The 24136-nt window shown below is 39.4% G+C and overlaps 1 protein-coding gene across 1 annotated transcript; it reads left to right on the top strand.

Annotated features, from left to right (window-relative positions):
• The first annotated feature begins 3010 nt into the window (after positions 1 to 3010).
• On the top strand, positions 3011 to 22561 carry LOC139720777 (uncharacterized). Its single transcript, XM_071632121.1, has 15 exons — positions 3011 to 3119; positions 5801 to 5851; positions 6452 to 6534; positions 7960 to 8111; positions 9416 to 9575; positions 10122 to 10225; positions 13007 to 13124; positions 13657 to 13856; positions 14938 to 15029; positions 16177 to 16330; positions 17203 to 18184; positions 18567 to 18680; positions 20837 to 21013; positions 21470 to 21583; positions 22469 to 22561. The coding sequence occupies exons 1-15, from the start codon at positions 3089 to 3091 to the stop codon at positions 22559 to 22561; spliced, it is 2625 nt and encodes an 874-aa protein (XP_071488222.1). The 5' UTR covers positions 3011 to 3088.
• The last annotated feature ends 1575 nt before the right edge of the window (positions 22562 to 24136 follow it).

The following is a 24136-nucleotide window of genomic DNA, read 5'->3' as shown; positions in this document are numbered from 1 at the left end:
ATTCTCTGAATAGCAGTGTCAATGCATCGACTCTCTCAAATGGGTAGCGTCAATGGATACTTGAGCTTTGTAAGTCATGCCTTCTGTACATGTGATAATAAGGAGGTTCATGCAAATCGATTTGAAATCATTTCGTTGATCTTGCAGAGCCAACATTTCATTCATAAATCAATGGAGACCCAGTCGAGGTGAAGCATCACCATAAATGTGAGTTGATTCTACATTCTTATGTGTTCAAAATGGTGTACATGTCTCAAAACTTTACTGGATTTCCACCTTTTACCTCTTTCAAAATAAAATACAGAAAAAAAAGTTATGTCCTTCACCTAAAATTATTGTTGTGTTGTACTAACCATGCATGATTATTTTACAAGGAGGACGTTGCAGTGGCTATAAATCAACCAAAATAATTTTTTTTTCATAGTACAGTCAAGTGCACACAACTCGATCATGACGGGACTGTGGAAAACACAACTTTAACCCATTGAGGATGGACTGATTTTGCTACAACACGCATTTCCCATAGACACCTGCCCGAGTATACTCCGGACTCGTCCTCAACAGATTAAATGAGCGACATTGTTCTTCTGCGCCTACAGAGGAATTACACATGCAAGGCTATGGTCATTTTAATTTCAACAAAGTCTATTTTTGACGTATATGCACCGTCACCTTACACCAAGTGGACTGTGTTTTTGTGTTTAACCCATTGAGGACGGTTTGATTGTGCTGCTTGCTGGAGTATACTTGGGACTCGTCCTCAATGGGTTAAACTACTGTAAAAGTGGATATTTTCGCGTGACTGATTTTTCGCGCTTGGCCGGGTCGGAAGAGTTTCGCGTGTTTTTAATTCCGCGGAATCAAGACATCACGCACAGGTACATATGGCAAGCAAAAATATTCGCGTGCTTTTATTTTCGCGCTAGTTTCTGGTTGCGCGAAATGCGCGAAAATTTGAACACCGCGAAAATTTCCACTTTTACAGTAGTTGGAGATTGGTGAGGTGATGACATCATCATTGCTGTATGTGATACGGGAATGTGGTCACAACCACTACAGTGTTGAGCAGAGACAGGTTCTTTTAATGAAACTTGTACCATTCTGAATTTGTGATTGAGTCTATTTTGTAAAGTCAATATAAAAATGGGATGGCATTTTTTTCTATTTATCCCCTTGTTTTGGGAGATGGTCTCTTGTGCTCACAACAAATAAGGAATGTGTATGATACTGTACGCATGTACACATACTGTGTTAATGTTAGATGAAATTATAGCCAAGGTAGTAAATATATAATGTTGTACATTGCAGTTGCAAAATATATGACCTTTTTACTTGAGTTACTGTGAATTTTTGCATGTCTGCATTCATTTCACTGCTTTTATTGAGAACAAGTTTACTTTTTTGTTTTGTGCTTTTCGTTTATTGAGGAGGATACTGCTTTGAAAAGTGAGTTTCTATCAAGATAAAATTTTGATGTCAGGTCTAAAGTTTATTATGTACATGTACATGTATTTAGAAGGACAGTTGAAACTTGTGAGAAATGAGGTGTGAGAAATCAGGTTCATACTAAGGATGTGAATGTTTGAAGCTAAAAAAAAAACTATGCAATGTTAGGTACAGTCCTTGGTTTATAGAATCACACTACAGTTGATGATGGCCTGTTTTCTCTCCCTGCACAAAAAAAAAACAAACAAACAAACAAACATTGGCCTACATTGTACATACATATTTATATTTATTCACACCAGTAAATTACATTTTATGTTTAATAGGTAATTCAATCAAAGCAAATACATAGTGTCATGAAAGGCAATTAAGTCAAATGCATGTATATGGCTTACTGGTTGAAAGGGAATGTATGCTACACTAATTTTCTTCTTTAATATTTATGTATGTATGTATGTATATACACGTATGTCTGTATCAATCTCTGTATCTACATGTCTCTCTCTCTCTCTCTCTCTGTCTGATATATTATATGTATAATAGTATATATGATATATATATTGAATATGTAATTATAATCATATACAATATACATTGTGTATATATATATATATATATATATATATATATATATATATAGGCCCCTATTAATATAACAAATGTGTGTGTGTGGGGGGGGGGGTGATAATTGATGACAAAGGATCTTGCAGGAAACCGTATTCATTATCATTTAAAAAAAAAAATCTGTGTTCCATACCAAAGATGACAAATTATAAAAGCAAATGGTTCAGCATCATACTACATGTACTATAATATAGATAGATAGATAGATAGATAGATAGATAGTATTTTTTGGAAAATGAAACTCAAAGATCCAAACAGCAAGCTACTGTGTGTGCATGTGGTTTGTTGCTTCTTCTTTTTTTTTAAGATATACTATACTGTATGTATATACAGGTACAAGCTGTATAGCGTGGGTAGACAGATTTCTGGAACATAAAAGAGTCCTTGCTTGGCTCCTTCAAAAGGTATCGAAAATTACTAAAAGCACAAACGTGTAATAAGTACGTTGAGAAAATAAAACATCTTTTACTTTTATGTACAGGTGCCTACTGCACTATAATGGGATATAAAAAATTGTTCCACAGTTCTCATCTGGAAATGGCGGCACATCTAAACCTTATCCTTTGCCACACTTGTGACAGCACAATCTATTGTACGATATATTAGCGACAGCTAAAGAAAATCAAAGTTTTGATTGAAATTCTGATACATTGCACATGACGTTCCACGTAACATACTGTAACTGAATTGCGCGCAAACAATGGTGACATTCCTGCTATGCTCTGCGCTCTCGGGTTCATATGTCGAGAAACCAGGGTAGGATGCCTAACCTTTGACACGGGGGAAACCCCCATGCCATATGAATCTGTTCCCGCCGCTGCGCCGACGTATGCAAATTGCTATAGGGCCTACACAGTGTAATACCAGTGGATCAACGGTACATTTCGCACACCAGCATCCCAGAGCCGTCGATACATGTGATACTTCGTCAGGTCGTCGTGTTCAATCTGTGGTATTCCTGTAGATCTAACCGTTACTCTTATTTTTGAGGAGAGCACAGAATGCAACCAGACTGAGAATGTGGACCCTGGAGAGTTTGAGAGATGAAGGTGAGAGTAAACCTTCCATTACGACAGTAGCAATGATTAACGTTAGATAATTTTTTACTGTTGTTGATTTAAACGGATCGAGCTAAAAACGACCGTATTATATAACTACACCGTATAAAACGCCTCGATCGTTAGGTCTATCCACATGGTCGGTGTATAACCCCCGTGGCGCTCATTGCACAGATTGTAATGTCTTGCAAATACACGTAGATCTACTTAAATGTGCACTACCATCAGCTGACCAGTCTAGTGTCTAGGGAGGCAGCTCTTCCACCGCCCTGTTGGGCTAGTCGCAGTTTTTGGTAGTGCCAGTATACATACAAATATACTTCAAATGGCATTTGCCTTGAGAGTTTCTTGTTAAAACTATGGCCAATATGGGCAGAGGTGACTCCAAAAGAACTATTCACTGAGGGGCGCAGCCCCGAAGTGGATAGTTCTTTTTGAGGCACCGAGGCCTAGAGTAACTGCGTCAGTAAGCGGCCGTGCAGCCGTTCGCGGCAGGTACAACATACACGGTAATATACCGCGAAACACAGCATTGCACTGTTACATGCACACTACACATATACTAACACACTAGCAATCAACAAAAACCAACCGATAAAATGGGCATGATCTCTGACGAAAGTGAAATTTTCTCACCTAAATGACAACATATCGCATCCAAAATAAAATTTTCGGTACTTCTTAACATAACAATTAAGAAATAATGGTCCAAGAAACTTGATCTTTTGTCGTTTTCCCGATGCTCATGGATTTTGAAAACATATCCTCACATAAAATAGAACTTTCGCGAGCCGATGTGGGCCGCCATTTTTGTTCGGAAAGTGGATGTTACCATCGAAAAAATTCAGAAAAACACGAGAAAGACATCAACAACACCGCCAGAATTGCGATCTTGTTTGCGGCCAATGCATGTGCGCCCGCTATTTTCACGTGCTTTCGCAATGGGAATTGGCGCATACGCAATGTTCGCGAGACATGTGAAGGCGTTCAGCTAAAGATCGTGGAGCACGCGCGTATTGCATAGGGATTGTACATCGTGCCGCAAGCAGAAATACTACGCCGCATATCGCCCTTATCGGCGAAAATTGTGCCGGGTTTTGCCCTGGTAAATCATGAAAACTGCGTTGGTCGATGGTAAATTTCTATTTTGAAAACAATTGCGTTAATGAATAATCTTGTCTATGATATGTGAAATGGTTGAAAATAATTTGCCTGATTTGTTTACAAGTTGGAAAAACCCTTAACAATGCTTAAACTGCCGCAAACGGGATATTTTACTCTATAGTTTTAACAAGAAACTCGAAATTAGGCAAAGCATATTTGTTATATATTTTGGATCAAAACTTTAAACAAAAGGAGGGGAAATGGGAATGGGGGGAAATGCAAAGCGGGAAGTCGTATGGGTATAATCGTGATGTAAGTTATAGTCCCCACCGCAGTGCGCGTGCACCCGTGTGTTAGGGTTAGGGTATAGGGTTAGGTAGGGTTTTATTTAGTATGGACACGCAACTGTGGGGACTAGATTCTATATCACGATTATGCCGTCGTATGATAGATGCAATGTTGTGAAGGGATCCTACATTGCATTAAGAAGCATGTCGCTGCACACGATGTAGGACCTGCTTTGTGATGTTTGTTAAAAATGTTACATTTACAAATGCGGAAGCAATGCGCAATGTCAGAATTGTTTTTATGACGTCACGATTGTTTTGTTAGAAATTGATACATTTCACAGAGTGACGGTACTAGCAGTGCGCAATGTCAAAATTGCTTCGTGGCGTCACAATTGTTTTGCTAGAAATCGTTACATTTCACAGAGTGACGGTGCAAAGCTGCGCACAATTTCAGAATTGCTTTGTGACATCATTTTGCAAATAGTATACTATTTGCAAAATGTCGTCATAGAAGTGATGTCATTTTGCAAATAGTACTTTATGGAGTGTCAACTTTCTGAAATAGCTGAAAATACCTTTAATCACATGGAGCTCTTTCAACCATTCACCAGAGGATAAATTTTTGATCCAAAATATAATAACGACTAACGTTAGATTTTGGCAGAGAACTAGAGACTCAGAGTAGAATCTAGGGTACCTTCTAGCAATGTCTAACGTTAATAGACCTACACGTTTGTAGATCTATAGATCTATATCGAGTAAATTTGACACAAATTCTTCTTGTAGAGTTGTATGGCTGCGGGCTCACTTGTAGTTGTACCTTCATGCGAACAGTTTCACTTCTTGAAATATTTGTTAATGTAGAGTTGGTAATCATGTGTGTGTAACAAACGCTGGCTCCCATAAAATAATTTGACCACAACGCCATCCAAAATGTGACCACCCGCTATATGTAGAAACCTATATCAATGTGCACTGTGAACCTTGGCACGGGAGGTTGAACCTTGGTGCTGATGCCCATAAAATATGTATTCATGATCCAACTTCTAAGTTCCAATTGAATTTATAGTTTCTGCAATGTTTTTCTTTTAGAATCCAGAGAAACTGAGAGGTAGATTTAGACCTGAAAAGTTAGAAGTAAATCAGTTTAATGATTTAATGAGTTCCAGATTATTAAGTGAGCACTGTAAAGCAGTACTTCTCATATTATTAGTATTTCATTTCTCCCTATAGTAACATTGTTGCTTTGTTTTTCGTTATTCTTCTTATCCAATAAAGGGAGCAAGTTTGATTTTCTGGTCGGTGAAGATCAGATTGTTGGCAGGAAAGGTGAGTACCAGCGGCTCAATCATCACAGCTGTTTTAGTCTGTACATTTATTAGCTGATGTTTGAAGTTATCACATTCAATCACAAATATTGGTTCCAGAACTGCTATCAGGCAGTGAGAAATAGAGCAGTGATGTACCCATACATGTGATGTGCAGGCACCTTGAAAATATAGATGATAGAGAAACAGATCAGAACAGGCATTGTGCATTTGCAGAATTTGATTTTTTGTTTTACAGATGGATGTAAATTCTGAGTGTTTTTTTTTTTTTTTTTTTTTTTTAATCAGCCATTGGGCAAATATATAGCCTTTTCAGTTTGCAAATTGCTATTTGTCTGTGCCTTGAGACCTGTGCATGAAGTGTTAGTGATCAAGCAGTTCTGGTTCAGTAACATACAGTTGAATAATGATGAATAATATATGTCCTGACCTGGTTATGAATGTAAATATCTAGTTTGCTAGTAAGTAAACTGAATCTTGTATGGTCATGTTAGTCATGAATTGACTATGATAAACTCATCTCCCAGGGAGCTTGTAGAGTAACAGTCAAAGAGGATGCATGGATTCGGTGATGATTATATCTTTTCCCTTTTTTTTTCAGATTGCCAAATTTTGATAAGTGGAGATGCATCAATCAGCCGCAAGCATGCCACTCTGACTGTCAAGCACCCAGAAATGAATTTGGTGAGGAATGTGTGATTTTCATATTGTGACCTTTGACTTTTGCAAGTTCCCTCACATTCAGTTGAATTTTGTTTGTTTACAAGGAACATACCATTAAGTTAAATTTGTGCTTAACCATAATATTTTGCCTGATCTGACCATGAGACTCGACACACACACACACACACAAAAATACAAATAAAAAAATAAAAGTATATGGGATTAGAAAAATTGGCAACCTTTTTTTTTGTATCTTATGATTTTGTATTTTTATTTTATTTTTTTTTTGCTTGTTTGTTTCTGGGGCTCTTTTTATTTCTCAGGACTGTAACAGTCATATGGATTTTGGGTGCCTTGGGTGCCACCTGAATTTGCATGTCTATTAACTTTATGTCCCTGTTATTTAATGGTAAAAAATCAGTGCAAGCAGAAAGATTTTTATTCTCTTTATTTGCTGGTGTGTTATCAAACTGATTAGATATTTGTACTGTTTTATTATTCAACCCGGTGAAGACAAGACTGATTTTCCTATGACAATCATTTCCCATTCACTCCAGCCCAAGAATACTTGGGACTAGTCTTCAGTGGGTGAATGATATTTTGCAATAGGACTATCAACATTATGCCACTGACTTGCCTTCCTACCTGGTGATATCCTGTAAATTTTTAATCCCAACCTCCCTTTTTTTTAAATAGAATTTCTAACAATTTTTTACTGTCTGCTGCCACATAATTGACAGAGTGAGAGGTTTTCTAAAGCAGCCTAGTTTTAGCAGAGATCAAGTACAATTTGTAGGTAGAGTTTAATTATAAGCCACCAAATTATTAGCTTGAAACACTCATTTTGGTGTCCAAAATCATCATCAGCTAGTCACTCAGACACTCCGCAAACTGGGCAACATTTAGTCAATCTCCAACAAACATTCAGGGCAAAAAGGGAATAGAGGCAGAGGAAGAAGGTCCTCTCTCAGTGAGTTCCAGTGGTTGACTGATTCTTTATTCAGAACCCACTGGGGTGTTTTGGGGTGGTTTTTTTTTTTTTTTTTTTTTTTTTTGTCATTTACATATTTAGATCATAGAATACACAAACCAATCAAAATGTAAAAAAGAAAAGAGTGTGACCTGAGATCAAAGAAGGAACCAATGGAAAGTAAAGATGAGGTTATGATCATGGGCTGAACTTAAACATGAATGGGAACAGAACAAAAGAGTCATGAGGTGGGGAGATGGGTGAGAAGTAAAGAAGGTACTGGAAAGTATATAATAGGCACAAGGAAGGGGGAAAGAATTGAGATGTATGGGAGGCTAAGTATGAGAGGAAATGATAAGGGACATGTGTGGAAAATAAACTCTAGGGAAAGCTAAAAGGTATATTGAAATTAATACAAATATATCTTTGGATCAGTTTCACACTCTTACACCCTGTTACTCATCACCCCAATACAGAGTCATCCTCGCAGTCCTTCAAGTTTGCTCATCACCGAGTCTTCCAAATATGGCACCTTCCTGAATGGACAGAAACTGGCCTCAGGGAGCGAGACAAAGTTGAAGGATGGAGATGTCATCACCTTTGGTACATTCAAGTCCAATAAATGGAGGTATGAGTGTTAGATTTGGGGCTGACTGATTGTAAATTGTATTATTTAGAAACAAAAAAAAAAAAAAAAAAACTGTGTGCCAGCTATAATGTATTGCCACTCTCGCTGACTGGATTTTCAAATAAAGTAGCCATATCATGGAACAGTTCCCTGTGATCAAACATTGTGAATTGATTGTTGAGAGGGACTCAACAGCTTCTGATGTATTGTACTTGTCAATTCAACTCTATGTTCTCATTTGGCTTTATTAAGAGATTGTCAATATCAAGCCAATAGACAGGTTGCTTCAAAATCGATCAAGAAATAGGAGTTGTAAATGGAATATTTAATTTTGGTATGTTTTCATGGCATAGATCGGTCACACATACTGCAATAAGATGAGATGAAGATGTCATCGCATCACAATCATCCTGTTGACTTAGTCACCTAGGCACAAATAATTTGTACCAAATTTCCTGATTTTTGTACAATGTGTGAATATGGACTGCAATGCTATTTCAAATCAAGCATGTCACTCCATCCAATCCGTCAAAGTTCATGTCTCATAATCATACCTATTCCCGATAGTTGTATAAAGAAAACTTTTGACCTCATGATGGCTTCAGAAAATGTGTAGCCCACAAAACTTATTTATTAGTCACCCAAGCACTAGTACATGGTGATTGTGGTATAAAGCCCTGATTATCACCAAGATTGTTAGCGGAATATACTGAAGTACAGGTATAAATGTGCTTCCTTTATGGCCTGCATATATGTGCAATGATGTAGTCAAGAAGCTGAGAGATTAGCCTTGGTGATGCTGCAACTACAACTAGGGATGAAGGCATTATGGCAGAGACTCCAACTCTCCCGTTTTCGACGGGAGATCTCCCGCCAAAAACCCATTTTTGCAAAATCTCCCGTTCTCCCGTTTGAGATTTAATTTCTCCCGCCCTGGCTCTGTGTCTCCCGTTGGAAAGGATTTCTTACTTATTGCTATTGTATGTTGAAAAAATAAGCCTTAGATAGCACCCAGAGAGCATGTACAACCCTAGGAACTTGGCGCTTCGCACATATCAACTTGGAGTCTCCCGTTTGCTAGGGGTTTCAGGCGGGAGAATCTCCAGATCAGACGGTGCTTTGGGTTGGAGTCTCTGTTATGGTGCTCAAAACTGGTGGTTAGTTTGGTAGTTTGCTTGAGTGTTACAACATTTTTTAAGGTTCTGGAGTCTGCCTAAATGACTAAGAAACAATTGAATTGGAAGTGTTTTTCCCCAGACTTTAAAAATTCCATGATTTGTATTTCCACACGACACGATATGCAGAGTGAAGTTTTGTCCCCTCATTGCCGCCGCCTCCGCCTTGCCAACAGAAGAGAAGAGGAACCTCAAGAGAGCCATCCATAAGCTTGGGGGACACTTGGTGTCGGAGTGGTCTTACGAATGCACCCACCTGGTGATGTCACAGCTGAACGTCACAGTGAAGGTTAGGAGACTGCCGCACACCATGCCAGTTGCTATTTTTCCATTTTACTCTTTCCAGTATTGAGGGTTTATGGCTGAAGTGCATGTGTGTGTATGTGTCTGTGTTTGGGTGGGGAGGGGGGGGGGGGGGGGGGGGTAAAAGAAGGAGAAAGAGTCACAATTTTTTACAAGACTTGGAAGTACTGTTTGATAAGGTGTGATGCTAGAATTTCTCTCCTGTCCTTTTTCTGTATTATATATCTGTGTCTCAATTACTGCAATAGCATCCTTATGTGTATTTGTTTATTTTGAGAGTTATCTGTATAGGCTATTGTCTTTTCTACTGTCCTCATCCTTTTTCAGTGTCTTATTAAGAGAAGAGGGGCAGAAATGATGCATTTGCTGTTAAGTTGTAATAATGATGTCAAGCAAAAGAGATTCTTTCTGAACCTACTCCTGAAGCCAATGAATTCCGTGAGACACTGGTTTATTTCAAAGGAACAAGTCCAAAAGACTTTGCAATACTGAGAGAAAGCTATGTCGCTCCATTGCTTGTTTCATCTTTCAGCTGATCAGCGCTCTGGTGGCCTGTAGACCTGTCGTGACCCCCAATTTCTGGCACCATACCAGAGAAGCAATTGCAAAGAAGGAAAGCTTGCCAGAACCACACACGTAAGGTTCCTGTCTCAATAATTTTTGCTTTAACCCTAATCAGGCTGGGCTTTTTATGCCTCCGCCACGAAGTGGTGCCGGAGGCATTATGTTTTCGGGTTGTCCGTCCGTCCGTACGTACGTCTGTACGTAGGTCCGTACGTAGGTCCGTACGTACGTCCGTACGTCCGTCCGCTTTCGTTTACGCGATAACTTGGGTAATATTTACTGGAATTTTACCAAACTTGGTCCAAGTATAAAGTATGATGGGGCAATTATTTGATTAGATTTTGGGTGAAATTGGCTAAAGGTCAAAGGTCAAGGTCAAATCATGAAATTGTATCCATTTACGCGATAACTCAAGACTGGATTGAGCAAATTTCACCAAACTTTGTTGGAGGATGATGTATGATGGGACAATTACTTGATTAGTTTTTCAGTGAAACCGGACGGAGGTCAAAGGTCAAAGATCAAGGTCAAATCCTAAAATTTATCTGTTTACGTGATAACTCAAAACTGGATGAAGCAGCTTACACCAAACTTGGTCCAAGGATGATGTATGATGGGACAATTAGTTGAGTAGATTTTAGTGACATTGGCAAGAGGTCAAAGGTCAAAAGGTCAAGGTCAAATGCTACAAATGTTGCAATTTCCCCCATATCTATGCAATGCCCAAAAGGTATTTTATTGAAACTTGGTGTGGACATGTACTACCGCGTAAAGATTCTAAAGAGAGAGTTTCATGTCATAAGGTCAAAAGGTCAAAGGTGAGGTGAAAATGTTGCAATATCACTTTTCTCGCAAGTGGTTCGATGTATCTTTGTGGAACTTGGTACATATGCATGTACTGACTGGCAGGGATTATCTAGGGAATTTAGGGGTCATGGGTCAATAGTCAGGGGTCAAAGGTCAAGGTCAACTCCTCAAAATTTTACTATTTCCCTCATATACTAGTATATGCAATGCTTGCATTATTAGTTTCAAAACTTAATACATGCATTACCTAATGGAGATTCTCCGGGAAATTTCCAGCCAGAAGGTCAAAGGTCAGAGGTTAAGGGTCAAAGGCCAGGTTTCAATGCCCCCCCCCCAAAAAAAAAAAAAAAAAAAATCTATTTGTACCATCATTACACTCTTTCTTCATACCTTGGAAATTACTCCATGCATAAACTTATAAAAAGGTCTGTCAGAATTCAAGTAAAAATTCTCAATTCCCCAAATATGTGTACCTGCACTCTAAGAAAATTATAGCAAACCCAGTTCAAGACATTCTGACAGACCTGTCATTTCAATATTTTGCCAGTTATGTGAAACTGTCATGGATCACACATTGTGAAGACATTGTACTATACGCCTATTGGGAGAATCATGCATTATGGCAGAGGCATCAGTCGCCATAGCGACATTTCTAGTTTGGCTATGCTATATCTGGGGGGGCGGATTCCGCCCCCCCCCCTTCAGATCTCGCCTATGGAACGCGTGATCGCGCCGAAAATCGGCACACGCGAGGCCCGTGACGTATACTATCAAAATGTATGGTTGCTTTCTCTGAAAAATTTTTCTTATATTTTATATTAATTAATTATTGTGATTTATGCATAAAATCAGCTTTGGGCTCTAAATCACTTATTAATGCTCTAATTAAGCTAATTTCTTTCTTAAAATGTTTCTTGTATCATTCTCCTGAGACATAGGATTAAATAAAATCTGTATCGAAATTAATTTCTTATGTATTTGATTGTTTTTTGAATTTCTTATGTATTTCTTTGTTTTTCGACCTTTTGTTTTTGTTTGTTTTTTGGCCAAAATTTGTTACAGACATTTTTTGAAGCTTTATTATGCTAAAATAAATTAATTTCGTCCATTCTAAGTCAAGATATGAATTTTTATGTGAATTAATTGAAAAAACACAATTTGCATTGGATTTGTACACAAAATCACGTTTTGGAGCAATTTTGGGGTTGACAAATTTTTTTCGAACGGGTGTCGCGTCAAAACGGTACGCGCGGGCGCAACAATTTTGGTCTCAAAAGTTGCGCGATACTTGAAAGAAAAAAGTCATGAAACATCGCGGCGGGAGCTTATCGCGCTGCGAAGATATTGCGCAAAACGTCGAGGGGGGGGGCGGATTCCGCCCCCCCCGCCTGATTAGGGTTAAAATTCAAGAGCCCTCATATCAACCCATGAAGCTCATTACATCTAATAAATTGTCTTAATGATTTTCATTTCACAAGTGAAAGGACTGCCAATCATCAATTTGAAAAAGTAAAAATTGTATGTGAGAAAATTGATCATACCCAACAACCATGATGCTAGTGATCTAATAAGTGATACAATTTATTCTTATTATATTCGTTTAAAAAAAAATGTCATGGGTAGAACATTGTGTCATCAGAGTATATTTGCTTTTATTTTTTAGGCATGAATGCTACATTGTCTGTGGCAAGCCTGTTGAATCTGTTAAGTCTTGGCCACACAGTGAAATGTGGTAATATATACATGATGAACTGTAACTGCAATGTTAACCATACATCACAGACAGTTTGGTATTTCCTTTGCCAATATATTGAATAACTGTTTAGTTACTGTGGTACAAGTTTTCCTATTAGGAATTTCTGTCCACGTTCGGAGGGATACAGCTTCCCACTTTGGGATATGTGTTGCTAGGTTTATCTGTGTGTGTCTTTGTGTGATTGTTTTGTTTTCTCTCCAGTATAAATGAATGAATTAGGTGTCAGTAAGAATGATTTTTTTACACTCCTGCTAATGACCTGATGAGTTCGTTGATGGATTACATTTCAGATACCTTCCTCCCCTTGCCGAGGAATCCATCAATGAAAACGAGGTGTCTTTTGGTCCAGATGAGAGGAGGAAGACCATTTTCCAGGGCATGACATTCTACTTCCTGACCCAGAAACAGGTCTGTTGCATCATACAATAGTTTCTCTCTCTCTCTCCTACCTCATGTAGAGAAGGACACATTGTTCTCTTACCCCTCTGTCAATCATTATTAGAGTGTTCAAGAGATGATAAGATTGTAGTTCTGTAATGATTTATTCACATGTGGCTTGCAATGGGTGAATGGATCCCATACCCTGCTAGTATCTGCCTTTCGTTGTGACCTCCATGCAGAGGCAGGAAATTTGCTGTGAGGTTAGTCATACAGATTCAATGGCTCTGCAGCGCGTCCGATTTTGTTCAGCAGAGACAAACACAAATCTGGGGGGGGGGGGAAATAAACATTGCAAGTGCGTTGCCCATAAGCATGTCTGGAGTGTGACTGAATTTAAAAAAAATATATATCATAGTGACAAAAAATTGTCATATTTTTCAGAGGGCATGTCCCAAGTGTATTCTACACATATAGCAAACATGATACTCGGGTGTTAGTACACTTAAAATGCTTTTGCTTTTACCTCAACTTTGATGTGTTTCTTCTCTCATTGATGCAGTACAAGCGCCTGCACATTGCCATTGGCATGGCTGGTGGACAGTCCCAGTTGATCGAAGAAGACAATGACGTCAAGGACCTATGTCGACCTTTGACCTCCAAGGGTGCATGTGTGCTGTACACGGAGCACAAGGACAGCTCGCAGGAGATGAGCCAGTTGGGACAGGATGTGACCGGCAGAGTACTGAAGCTTCTCAAACAGTAAGACCAGTCATCCAGTCAGCCTTCTAGGGTAGACCTGGGCACCATTTTATGAAAGCTGTCACCCCCTGACAAGTTGTCAGATTCTGACAATTTATACCATGGTAACAGTCAGTGACCAGAGCCTCTCAACCAGTCAAAACCAATGATTTACTGAAATTGCCAGAGACTGACAACTTGTCAGGGCTGACAGATCTCATGAAATGGTGCCCTGGTGAAACTTGGATCTATTCATGTATGGGACCAAAGCTTGCTTACATCTGTCAATGTCAGTTAAGGATCATGAGTTGATAACAAAACTCAATTCTTTGTGGAAGTCAGTTCTTTCTCAGACTTCGTGACCTGCTAAGAGAATGCAAGCATTGACTGAACGCTCATCACCAGTCACCAGTGACTTGGTGCCCAGTATGAATATCACATTGGGGGATTTTAAGTCAGTCATTGTTACTGGTGATTTCTTCAAAGATAGTGCTCACTTGCCTCTTCCTGTAGACTCCCTGCCAGAGAACACAGGTGGCTGGATGCTGTGTTCCATCGCAACTGATTCCTGTCTGAAACCAGTCTTACCACAGCCTTGTAGCAAGGACTGAAGGGGCATGCATGTATTCCTCAAATTATTGTCCTCTTAATGTTCACAGCCTGTGTATTCTCAGCGTGTGACGACATTTATTTTCTGACTTATGTCAGAAGTAATATGTTTAGACAATGTGAAAATTACCCAGATGTTCTGTTGACTCCGGCATGATAAGTCTACCGTGTTACACATCTGGTAGTAAGATTTTTACACATGCAGCTATGGCAAGTTTAACATATATGCAATCCCATTATTTCTTTGAAATTTATGTTACCTGATATTAAAGACATATTTTCGGTTTGGTTGACTGATGTGTTTAGGATCAATGTTTAATATTCTCTACTTTTTCATGTGGATGCTGTGATGATAGATATGTAGCAATGCTCTGTAAAGCCACTTTCTTGCTCCAAAGGGGGGGAGGGAGTATCAGTCATGAAAGCTTTTAGAATATTAGTAGATCTTTAGCAAAATGATCTCTCACTCAAATCATTCATTCCTTTCTTCCAGACATGGACTCCGCCCCATTCCAGAGTCTGAGCTTGGCCTTGCTGTGCTGTATGTTTCCACAGAACTTCACTGCAATCCCAAGGTAGCCCAAGGTATGCTATCCTATGAATATTTCCGAAAAGCACATCTCTCAGTCAAGGAGAACTGTAATCTATCTTAACCCATTGAGGATGAGTCCGGAGTATACTCAGGCAAGCATCTATGGGAAATGCATGTTTTAGCAAAATCAAACCGTCCTCAACGGGTTAAACCATTCACATTTCTTCCCTAGGAAACTTTTTAAATTTTTGAATAGGACAAAGCCTGAGATGAAACGATGAACATAGAACTTCACCTACTAAAAAGACATTTGGTGCAATGTTGTTATATAGCTGTGGTTCAGAAATCAGCACACTTTGACTGGTCAAAAAACCAGTGAATATTGCCACACTTACACTGGAGTATACCCAACAAGTCGATATCACCAATTTGAACCATTCAAAAAATGGAGAATCTCATTGATTATAAGAAATGCATCTTTGTAGGCAGCAATTCTCTCTTTCCAGTTGTCGCTGTGTTCAATGATAACAATCATTTCCAATCTTTGTGGTACAGTCAATCTTTCTTCTGTGAGGTGCTTTGCTGAGTTTTACTGTGAGATTAGCATCTACAGGGGGCATTTACGGTGCTCCAGGAGTACTCCTGAAGTGCTTTAAATTATTTATGCATGAACAAACTGGTTCTGAAGCACTCCAGAGTATATGTTCCTCTCAAGGATAGGTTCATGTGTGCTCCTCAAGTGCTCTAACTCCTGTATAAGTGGTCACCAGCATTTAGAGTGCTCCAGAAGTGGTATGCAGTGCATGCTGTGCATGTGTGTGAAGTTCCCAGGTTTGTGGAGTTTATCATGATAGTTATGCCTCTCTCAGCCACTGTATTTGGTCTCTGCGGCCAATGGCTCTCTACATAAACAAACTCGAAGGGGCATTAGTCAGAATGCTTCAAGAGCGCGCCAGTGCCCAAATTTGTGTATGAATGGGGTATCACTTGGTCACCCTGCTCCCTGCAAGAAGCAATGTTGTGTCTTTTGTGAGTAATGGTTCGTTTACTCACAGTTTGCTTTGTGCGGAGAGAATGTAAAGTGGACATTCCTTTTTGTCACATCCATAACCTCCAGAATCCCAACACTGACACTGCAACCACTGAGCCCATTACACTCCATGTCTGTGATCTCCTCTTGTTCTTCTCTGTCCCCTCCAGCCGGTCTAAACCTCCTCAATGTAGCCCCCTCTGTGACCTTGCCGACTGAAGATGTGCTAGCATCGGACACTCAGACTCTTACCCAGCGAATCCAGGAAGGCAAGATGAAGGCTGAACCTGTCTCAAATAGTGTAGCCTCAACAAATCAGCTGAGGTGAGGGAAGATTACCTTTTGTGGTGTTTATCTGCCGATTATACGGATTAATGCTCTCATTTAACCTAATTTTGTATTCAGTCACTCTCAAGCTAATTATTAGGCATGCCAGCACTCATATATTCTTGTATGGATTAACATGGAAATTTTCCAAAGCTTCAACTTTTTGTACCATGTCTTTCATCATCATTCATTTGGAATTTATCATTTGCAAAGTCCAGCGTTAAGCATCCATATTATTCTTTGTTTTGGTTATTTTGTGTGTGTTTTCTTTTATAAATTTCATCTTGAATAAGTGCTTGCAATTTTAATGATGCATGGAAACTTCAAATCAAACTATAAGGCAGTCAACTTCAGCTTAAAAAAAAAATGAAGCATTCAACCTAATACTTGACACTTTCATCTGCCTAAAAAAAGGGACCTACAGTATCATGTGACTGTAACCTGATGAGTGAATGCTGTAATATGTTTTCTACAACAGAGGCTTTTGTGTGCCAAAATTATTTAGGGGTCATATGAATTTAATTAATTCATTTATTTTGTTTTCTTAAGTCAAGTGATGTTGTATAAATCATATCTGTTTAATGTCAGTAACTGAACTTGAAACAAAAGTAGATATACATTGTACTTTGTGATTATGGGCTAGGAAAGAAACCTAGCTTAGGAGCAAAGTGTTGTGAAAAGTTCAGATGATAGTGGATGATTTTAATTTGATACGGCGTGATTCTGTCAGTGTTCTGCTACATCCCTATCTGCCTTTGCAAGATAGATTGGAAGATGAATTTTACTCAGTGGCGATAGTGATTTTTTTTTTTCCTATGCAACAAAAACAGAAATATACCTGTACTTTGCCTTGTGGATGTTGATTGCAGGAAAAATGTGACATCTACACCAAAAATCTCCAAGATCGATGAGAGCATTGTTGGAAAGGCCTCCACGAGTGTACAATCAACCTCAGCACATCAAGCAGACACATCCCCAGAGTTCCCCCTTCAACTGAAGACTGAAGTGAGAGCAGACAAATCTGCGGGTATTAAATCAGAACCTGAGGAGGATCAAGGTGAGAGAGGTGTCAGACAGTCTACGGAAGTGGATGTTGGCGAGGAACACAAAAATGTGCAGGACAGACGCACCAGGGGTGCAATCCATATCAAAGAAGAGAAGATGAGTCCCGTGGTTGTGAAATCTGAGAAGGCAAGACGCCGAGAAGAATCATTGCATCATGGAAAGGAGGTGAAGAGTTCACTTGCTCAGACTAGGGAGACAGGTAGGAGCAGTCTGCCTATGAAACCAGAGAGGAGTGAACGCGAGGAGGAGGGGTCCAGTGGGAGCAGTGTTCAGATGAAGACAGAAACCCAGTCTGATGACAAGAGTGTAACTAATCTGGGTTCGACAGTGAGACCGAAACAGGAAAATCCGTCCAGCACGGCAAAAGGGAAGAGAGAGGTGCAGGAGAGGACGGAAAGGGCGTGGCCCGGTGGGGAGAGAAATACCACGGAGACGGTTGTCAGAGTGAAGGAGGAGCCAATGGATGAATCAGGTGACGGAGAGATGCAGATGGAGACTGGAGGAAGACAGGATGATAAACGGACAGTGAGAAGAGCCCTGGGTATAGGAGGGATGACAGAGGAGACCAGGGAGCAGGGGGAGAAGGAGGAGGAAGAGGAAGATCTGTGGGGAGACAGAGGCAGGAAGAAGAGTGCCAAGCGTAAAGCACGCTGGAGCAGTGAAGGTGACGATGACAGCAGGGATGAGAGGAAGAGAGATCAGGCTGTAAGAATCAAGGCTAGTTCCAAGGAAGATGCTGGAAGCAGCATGTGGAAGAAGAAAGCCAGGATCGATATCTTCTCCCAGGTGATTGCACTCTTTAACTCGTGTCCCTTGAAAGATGTGGAAATGTTGATAAGTCATGGATGGGTCTACGCACAAAATATTAATACTCAAGATTTGTTTTACCAGCTTGCATTAGTTTTGTGGTAACTACCAGGCAGTGTAAGGACAAGATGTGCATTGGATTTATTAAGAAGAGAAAAGTCAAGTAGAAAAAGCATGTTCACACATCACAACTGACTCTCTTGATAATATGAGAACCAACAGGTTTTGTCATATTCTTACACTGCGTATACACACATGGGATTTTTTGAGGATATGCAGCCTTGATTTTAGGATTCTGAAAAGAGAGCAGTACCTAATAACTCATCTTTTTGTATTGATATCATATGCTTACATGATATAGGAAGAAGAGACTTCTGATTCCCAGTCTGTGGGGAACGGACACGCCCCAACTACATCATTGGAGGAAGATGAAAACCTTCCTCGAGGATTTATTTCCGCGCGTGTGCCAATCGAGGTAGGTCTTGCTTGGGTATCTTTACTTTTTAAACAGCCCTATCGAATATATCATTGCATCAAATTTTGGTAATTTATAATTTGTGGAATGTATTTGTATAAACAGGTATAAACTTCAATGTTTATAAAGACAGAGGAATTGATGGATGGATAGAAGACATAGAGATTCAGAGTTGGCTTTTGCGAAATTGACCAGATAAGATTTCATCTTTTTATTGACAGAGTGCAGTTTTAACCCTAACTAGGCCGGGAGGGGGGCCTCCGAGGCCCCCCCCCCCCTCGACGTTTCGCGCGATGTATCACTATCGCAAGAAGCTATCGCCGCGACGTTTCATGACTTTTTTCTTTCAAGTCTCCCGCATCTTTTGACACCAAATTTGCGATGCCCGGCTGCGAGGTACGAAGTTGCGCATAAATATGCACGTGCATGTCAGACCAAAAATTGCTCAAAAACATGAATTTGTGTACAATTTCTATGCAAACTGTGTTTACAAGCAAATTTCATAAAAGCATGATTATTTTGGGGTTTTATTGATTTAAATCAATTAATAACATATTTTCTTGTTCGGAACAATGTCGCGGACAAATTTCATCGAAAAAACAATGAAAAACATAAAGTTGAAAAAACAAAGAAATACATAAGAAATTCAAAAAAACAATGAAATACTTGGGAAATTTTTTCTGATTGCGCAATTTTTTTCTCTTACATTTGCTAAGGACACTAAAAAGAATATTTACACAAAAAATGTGCCTGTTTTGAGCTTTATTTAGTGATTTATACCACATTGTCTGATTTCATGCATCATTATGCATAAATTAGCATAATTTAGTGTATATGATAATTTTTGAAAAAATTAACTTCATGGTACTTTAGATTACATCATAGGCAATGTGTGTGCCAATTTTCGTCGTGATCGTGTGGTCGACGGCTGAGATCTGGAGGGGGGGCCTGGGAGGCCCCCCCCCCTCCGGCTCTATCATCTCCCTAAATAGCCCGGCCTAGTTAGGGTGGGATTTCACGGAGCACGCGAACGATTTGCGAAGGACGCGAATGGCAAAATCCAGCATTCGCATTTTGGTCTGCAAAAGATCGCCAAACGAACGTGAGAGTTCGGAAGCGTCGTCAATTGTTCGCGAATGTCGTTTTTACTTCGGCGAGAATTTCAAAAAAGTTTGAAATTTTCTGCGAACCTTTTCCGCACACTTGGTCGTGATTTGCTCGTGAATTGTTCTCGAAAGTGTCTTTAAAGCCTCGTCATATGCGCAAGACCTTCGCAGGACACGCGCGATGTTCGCAAAATGTTCGTGAAACCCCAAACAGACTCCGAAACTTTGGAGAATGTCTCGCGTATGTTACGCGAAATCTGCGAAGTTTTTCCGATCATTTTACGACGTAATCGCAAACTGTTCGCGTACCTTTTGAGACATTCTCGCGAACGTTTAGCGCACGTTTGGGGGATGTATGACCTACACGTTTTCTCCAAATAAAAATCGTAGCATACACCTAAACATCAAACAATTATGAACAACTATAGTAACAAAAGAAATTAAAGACTAGCAAAGAGAAAGAAATGTTTGTTTTACAAAAAAACAATCACAGAATACAGTTAAAATTAATCTGAAGTATGTAAACTTTCATTTGAAGTATAGAGATTATGTGTTGGAGGAACTGCCACAAAAAAAAAAAGATCATATGCTATACTAGTGGAGATACATCCTAGGAAAAAAAAATGTAGGCAAGCACACAATAGAAAAATGAGAGAAAAAGAAAGGAGAAATACAGGAAAGAAAAAAAATTCAACTCAAGACAGCTTCCACCTCTCCTTGGGTACATTTTCTCCCATGATTATTGAAAATTTTTCGTTGTTCGCATTTCCGTCGCGTGTTCTTCGTGTACGTAACATGCTGTACTTTAGCAATGATACACACGACATTCGCACATACGTCGTGGAAACTCCGCACAAATTGTGCAAGAATAGTTTTCGGCTTCATTGTCGGAAAACATTCGGAGAAAAACTTTCGCGAATGTTGAATTTTGTCATTCGCGTCCTTCGCAAATCGTTCGCGTGCTCCGTGAAATCCCACCCTAAGGGTTAATACTTCTGTGTAAGGAATGCCATTTTGTGACTTTACTTTACTTGTACTTTGCTGAACTAGGACCAAATCAGCGTAAAAGTGGACAAAGAGTATGTGGCAGATGAGCAGCTGCCCAGCAAACTGGTGCAGGTCAAAAGCATTAATCTCATCGTCCAGCGAGACCGTAAACCTAGGCAAAGAGCAGTCCAAGTGGCTCAGAATGGAAGACCTGTGAAAAACTTCAAGAGATTCCGCAAGGTATGTCTGCCTTACCATGAAAATCCAGTTGTCATTCAATGAGGACCTTCCAAGATATGGAAATCGATACTTTTCAGCTGTCTGTCTGAAGGTAGATTTAAAGTTTGTTTTGTTTTGTTTCTTGTTCTGTAATGAATATGTTTTAGTAATAATTGAATGAATAGTGGTTGCAGAAGCGAGAAACAAAGAAGTAAAAAGATGAGGCCAGACTGAAGGACAAAATGCAGAAATGAAAACTGGATATGATGATTCAAGAACTTGAGAAAGGAAAATTGCAAAACTGCATTTTGTAACATGATCACTTGTAAGAAGGATGTGTTCAAAGTAAAGATTGGATATGATTCTTTTGTGCTTTTTGTTGTTTGGTCTTTGTGTTTGATCTCTCTATCTCTCTCTCTCTCTCTGTCTCCCTTTCTCACTTTTGCTCTCTCTTTCTGCATTCCTTTTTGTATTCAGGCTGGTTATGCAGGTCAATGCACTGTCCCTCGTATCATTGGTGGTCGAGACCTCTTCAAACACTGCAACAATCCCAGCAAGGACATTGAAGAGATGTTCAACGAAGAAGTTAGGGTAAGGAACCCACAGAGCTGCTTCCTGTGCGCTGTCTCATAGCTGCTTCCTCTGCCCTTCCTACCCACAATCCTCTTGAGCATATTCCTCTATGTGTTCATGTTCTTGTAGATCTCTCTTGTGCAGAGCAGTTATGAAAAAAAGAAAAAAGAACTTCCTAAAGACCAAATACTGCGGAAGAAAACACTTCAAATTTTCCTGAAAAGGGATAAATACTTATTTCTCATTTTGTGTATGGTTCTCGATCGTTAAATGCAAAATACAGTCAATCCTGCCTATAGCGGCTATCCAAGGGAAACGACAAAAGTGACCACTATAAACTTGTCCGAGGCCATTTTGAATGTCAACACTTGCATTGTATAATAGCATGAAAAACCGCAGGTTTTTCTGTAAAAAAAAAAGCAAATAAGTTTACATGAGCAGCTATGATAAGAGATTTTTTTTTTACAGTTTACATCAATTTAAATTTTCTTTTAGCCTACTTTTGTTATTTTGATAGGACTCAGTAGAATTCACTCAATGAACATAAAAGCTAAAGTGTTCATGGCTTATTTAATGGTTCAGCTAAAATATTTGTAGCCGCTGTACACAGTTAGATATTCACCACGGGATACAAAATGAGTGGCCACTGGCCGCGTTAGGCAGGTGACAACTTTATAAAGGACCGTCTATAATACAGCAATTTCGCGACTGTCTATAATACAGCAATTTTGCGCAGGGGAATTTCCAGTGGCCGCTATAGGCAGGTGGCTGCTATAGATAGGTGGCGGCCAAGACAGGATTGACTGTATCACAGTTGCGAAAAATATGGCGTAGACAGTATTATGGCGACTGCTGTTAGCATGGCTATTAAAGATATAATCACCTTTCTTCATCTCCAAACAGGCTGAGCGGAGGAGGAACAAGCAGGAAGAAAAAGCTGACAAACTATTTGACTACGAATCACGAAAAGGGCCAACTGCAAAGCGCAAAAGATGATGGTGAGAAAAGTGATCAGATGGTGCCTTGTGTTACAGTGGGGCAAGTGGTGTCTTAATGTGTGTATGGTATATACATGCATGTTTGTCTTGTGTTATATCTGATGTGTGTTTGTGTGTGTGTGTGAGTGTGTGTTCCTGTACATGCGTCTAGTATGTGTATTGCTTCTTTTGAGTTGCTTCTTAGTGTATAAGTAAAGATTCTGGAGATTGCAAGAGATTTTTGTACCAAAGTGAGGATGTTACAGTCTCTTGTTATAGTTTGGATGGAACCAGGTGTGCACATAAACACTCGGACCAGATGAGGTTGTATGGAACCAGTTTCCATGGCAATGAATGACTATGACATCACATTTTGGTACTTGTTACCTCACTTTCATCCTTTGTGTGCCCAGGCACCTACCTTAACCTGCCAAGCTTTGTCATCAGCATTTGGTAATTCATCCAGCATTTACTAGTACAATGTACCTAATTGTAAAGTTGGCAAGCCTACTTTGGTGTAGCAACGTTCCTCAGTTATACAGTAAGGCCATGGGAAGAGTTAGACAACAGGGATTATGGAGATTAAGAACTTACTGTATTAGATGTTATTGGTTTAATTTTTGTTAATTTCACAAATCACTGTTAGACCACGAAGACACAAAAGTATCTTGAACTGACAGGCATTAGCGCACTCGTGATGCATCGGTTTCAAAATCTGGAAAACAACATCCCGTGAAAATATCTGTGACCTCATTCGCAAAACTAATAGCTTGTAGAGTAATCTCTGTTATTTCACAAATAGTTTCCAGACAGCTGTGAAAACTGTTGAACAAAGTACAGTAAGGGTTTGAAGAAAAGTACAGAAAATAAGAGAAGTCAGTCAAAAGATGCTGAAATATGTTGAGTCTGCAAGGGTTATACCATAGCAAAAATCATTTGTAGAACAAAATCTTCATGAGTGAACACTGGTAGCTGTTGATGCCATTTTTTAATGCAAAATGCGTGGTGTATTGCTCTGAATATTGCTATATTGCTACCGATTTTCATTAGACCATCCAGCGGTTTACAGTGCATGTTTGTTTTTCCTTTTTGCATGATTAAACTTTAGAACACAGTGTCACAGTGTTATGAGTTTTAGTTCATTGTTCATAGTTTGTAATCGACACTACATCAGAAGGAAGGGTATCAGTGAAGCTTGTATTTGATATCTAGGTTATTATTGTGAGCTACGGTTTCATAGCTACGAACAACTGCAAATATGAAAAGAACGTAAGACTCCTACCTGCTATGTAGTGGAGTTCAAAAGTTTACATTCTGTACATAAATACACAAATGCTGGTGTGCAGTGTACCGTACTGTATGTAATGTGGTACACTGCTTTTAGAAAAGAAAAGTTTGGCTCATAGCCAGTCATGTACTTTGTGAGCAAAACATGATATTAAGTGCATAAAAAATGCCAAATCAAATCATTGAAATGTGATACAATCATATTACTCATGGTACTTTTCTTCTGAAGTACTACACAAGGCTGCAATATGGCAAACAAAGTTAGATGTATTCTTTGAAATCATGCAGTATTGTATCCAGTACATAA

The sequence above is a fragment of the Diadema antillarum genome, unplaced genomic scaffold (assembly GCF_040938485.1).
Source record: "Diadema antillarum isolate AM-2024a unplaced genomic scaffold, OU_Dant_1.0 scf00000012, whole genome shotgun sequence".
NCBI classification, from domain to species: domain Eukaryota; kingdom Metazoa; phylum Echinodermata; class Echinoidea; order Diadematoida; family Diadematidae; genus Diadema; species Diadema antillarum.
The sequence above is the reverse complement of the archived record's forward strand: the minus strand, read 5'-3'. Positions and strand labels throughout refer to the sequence as shown.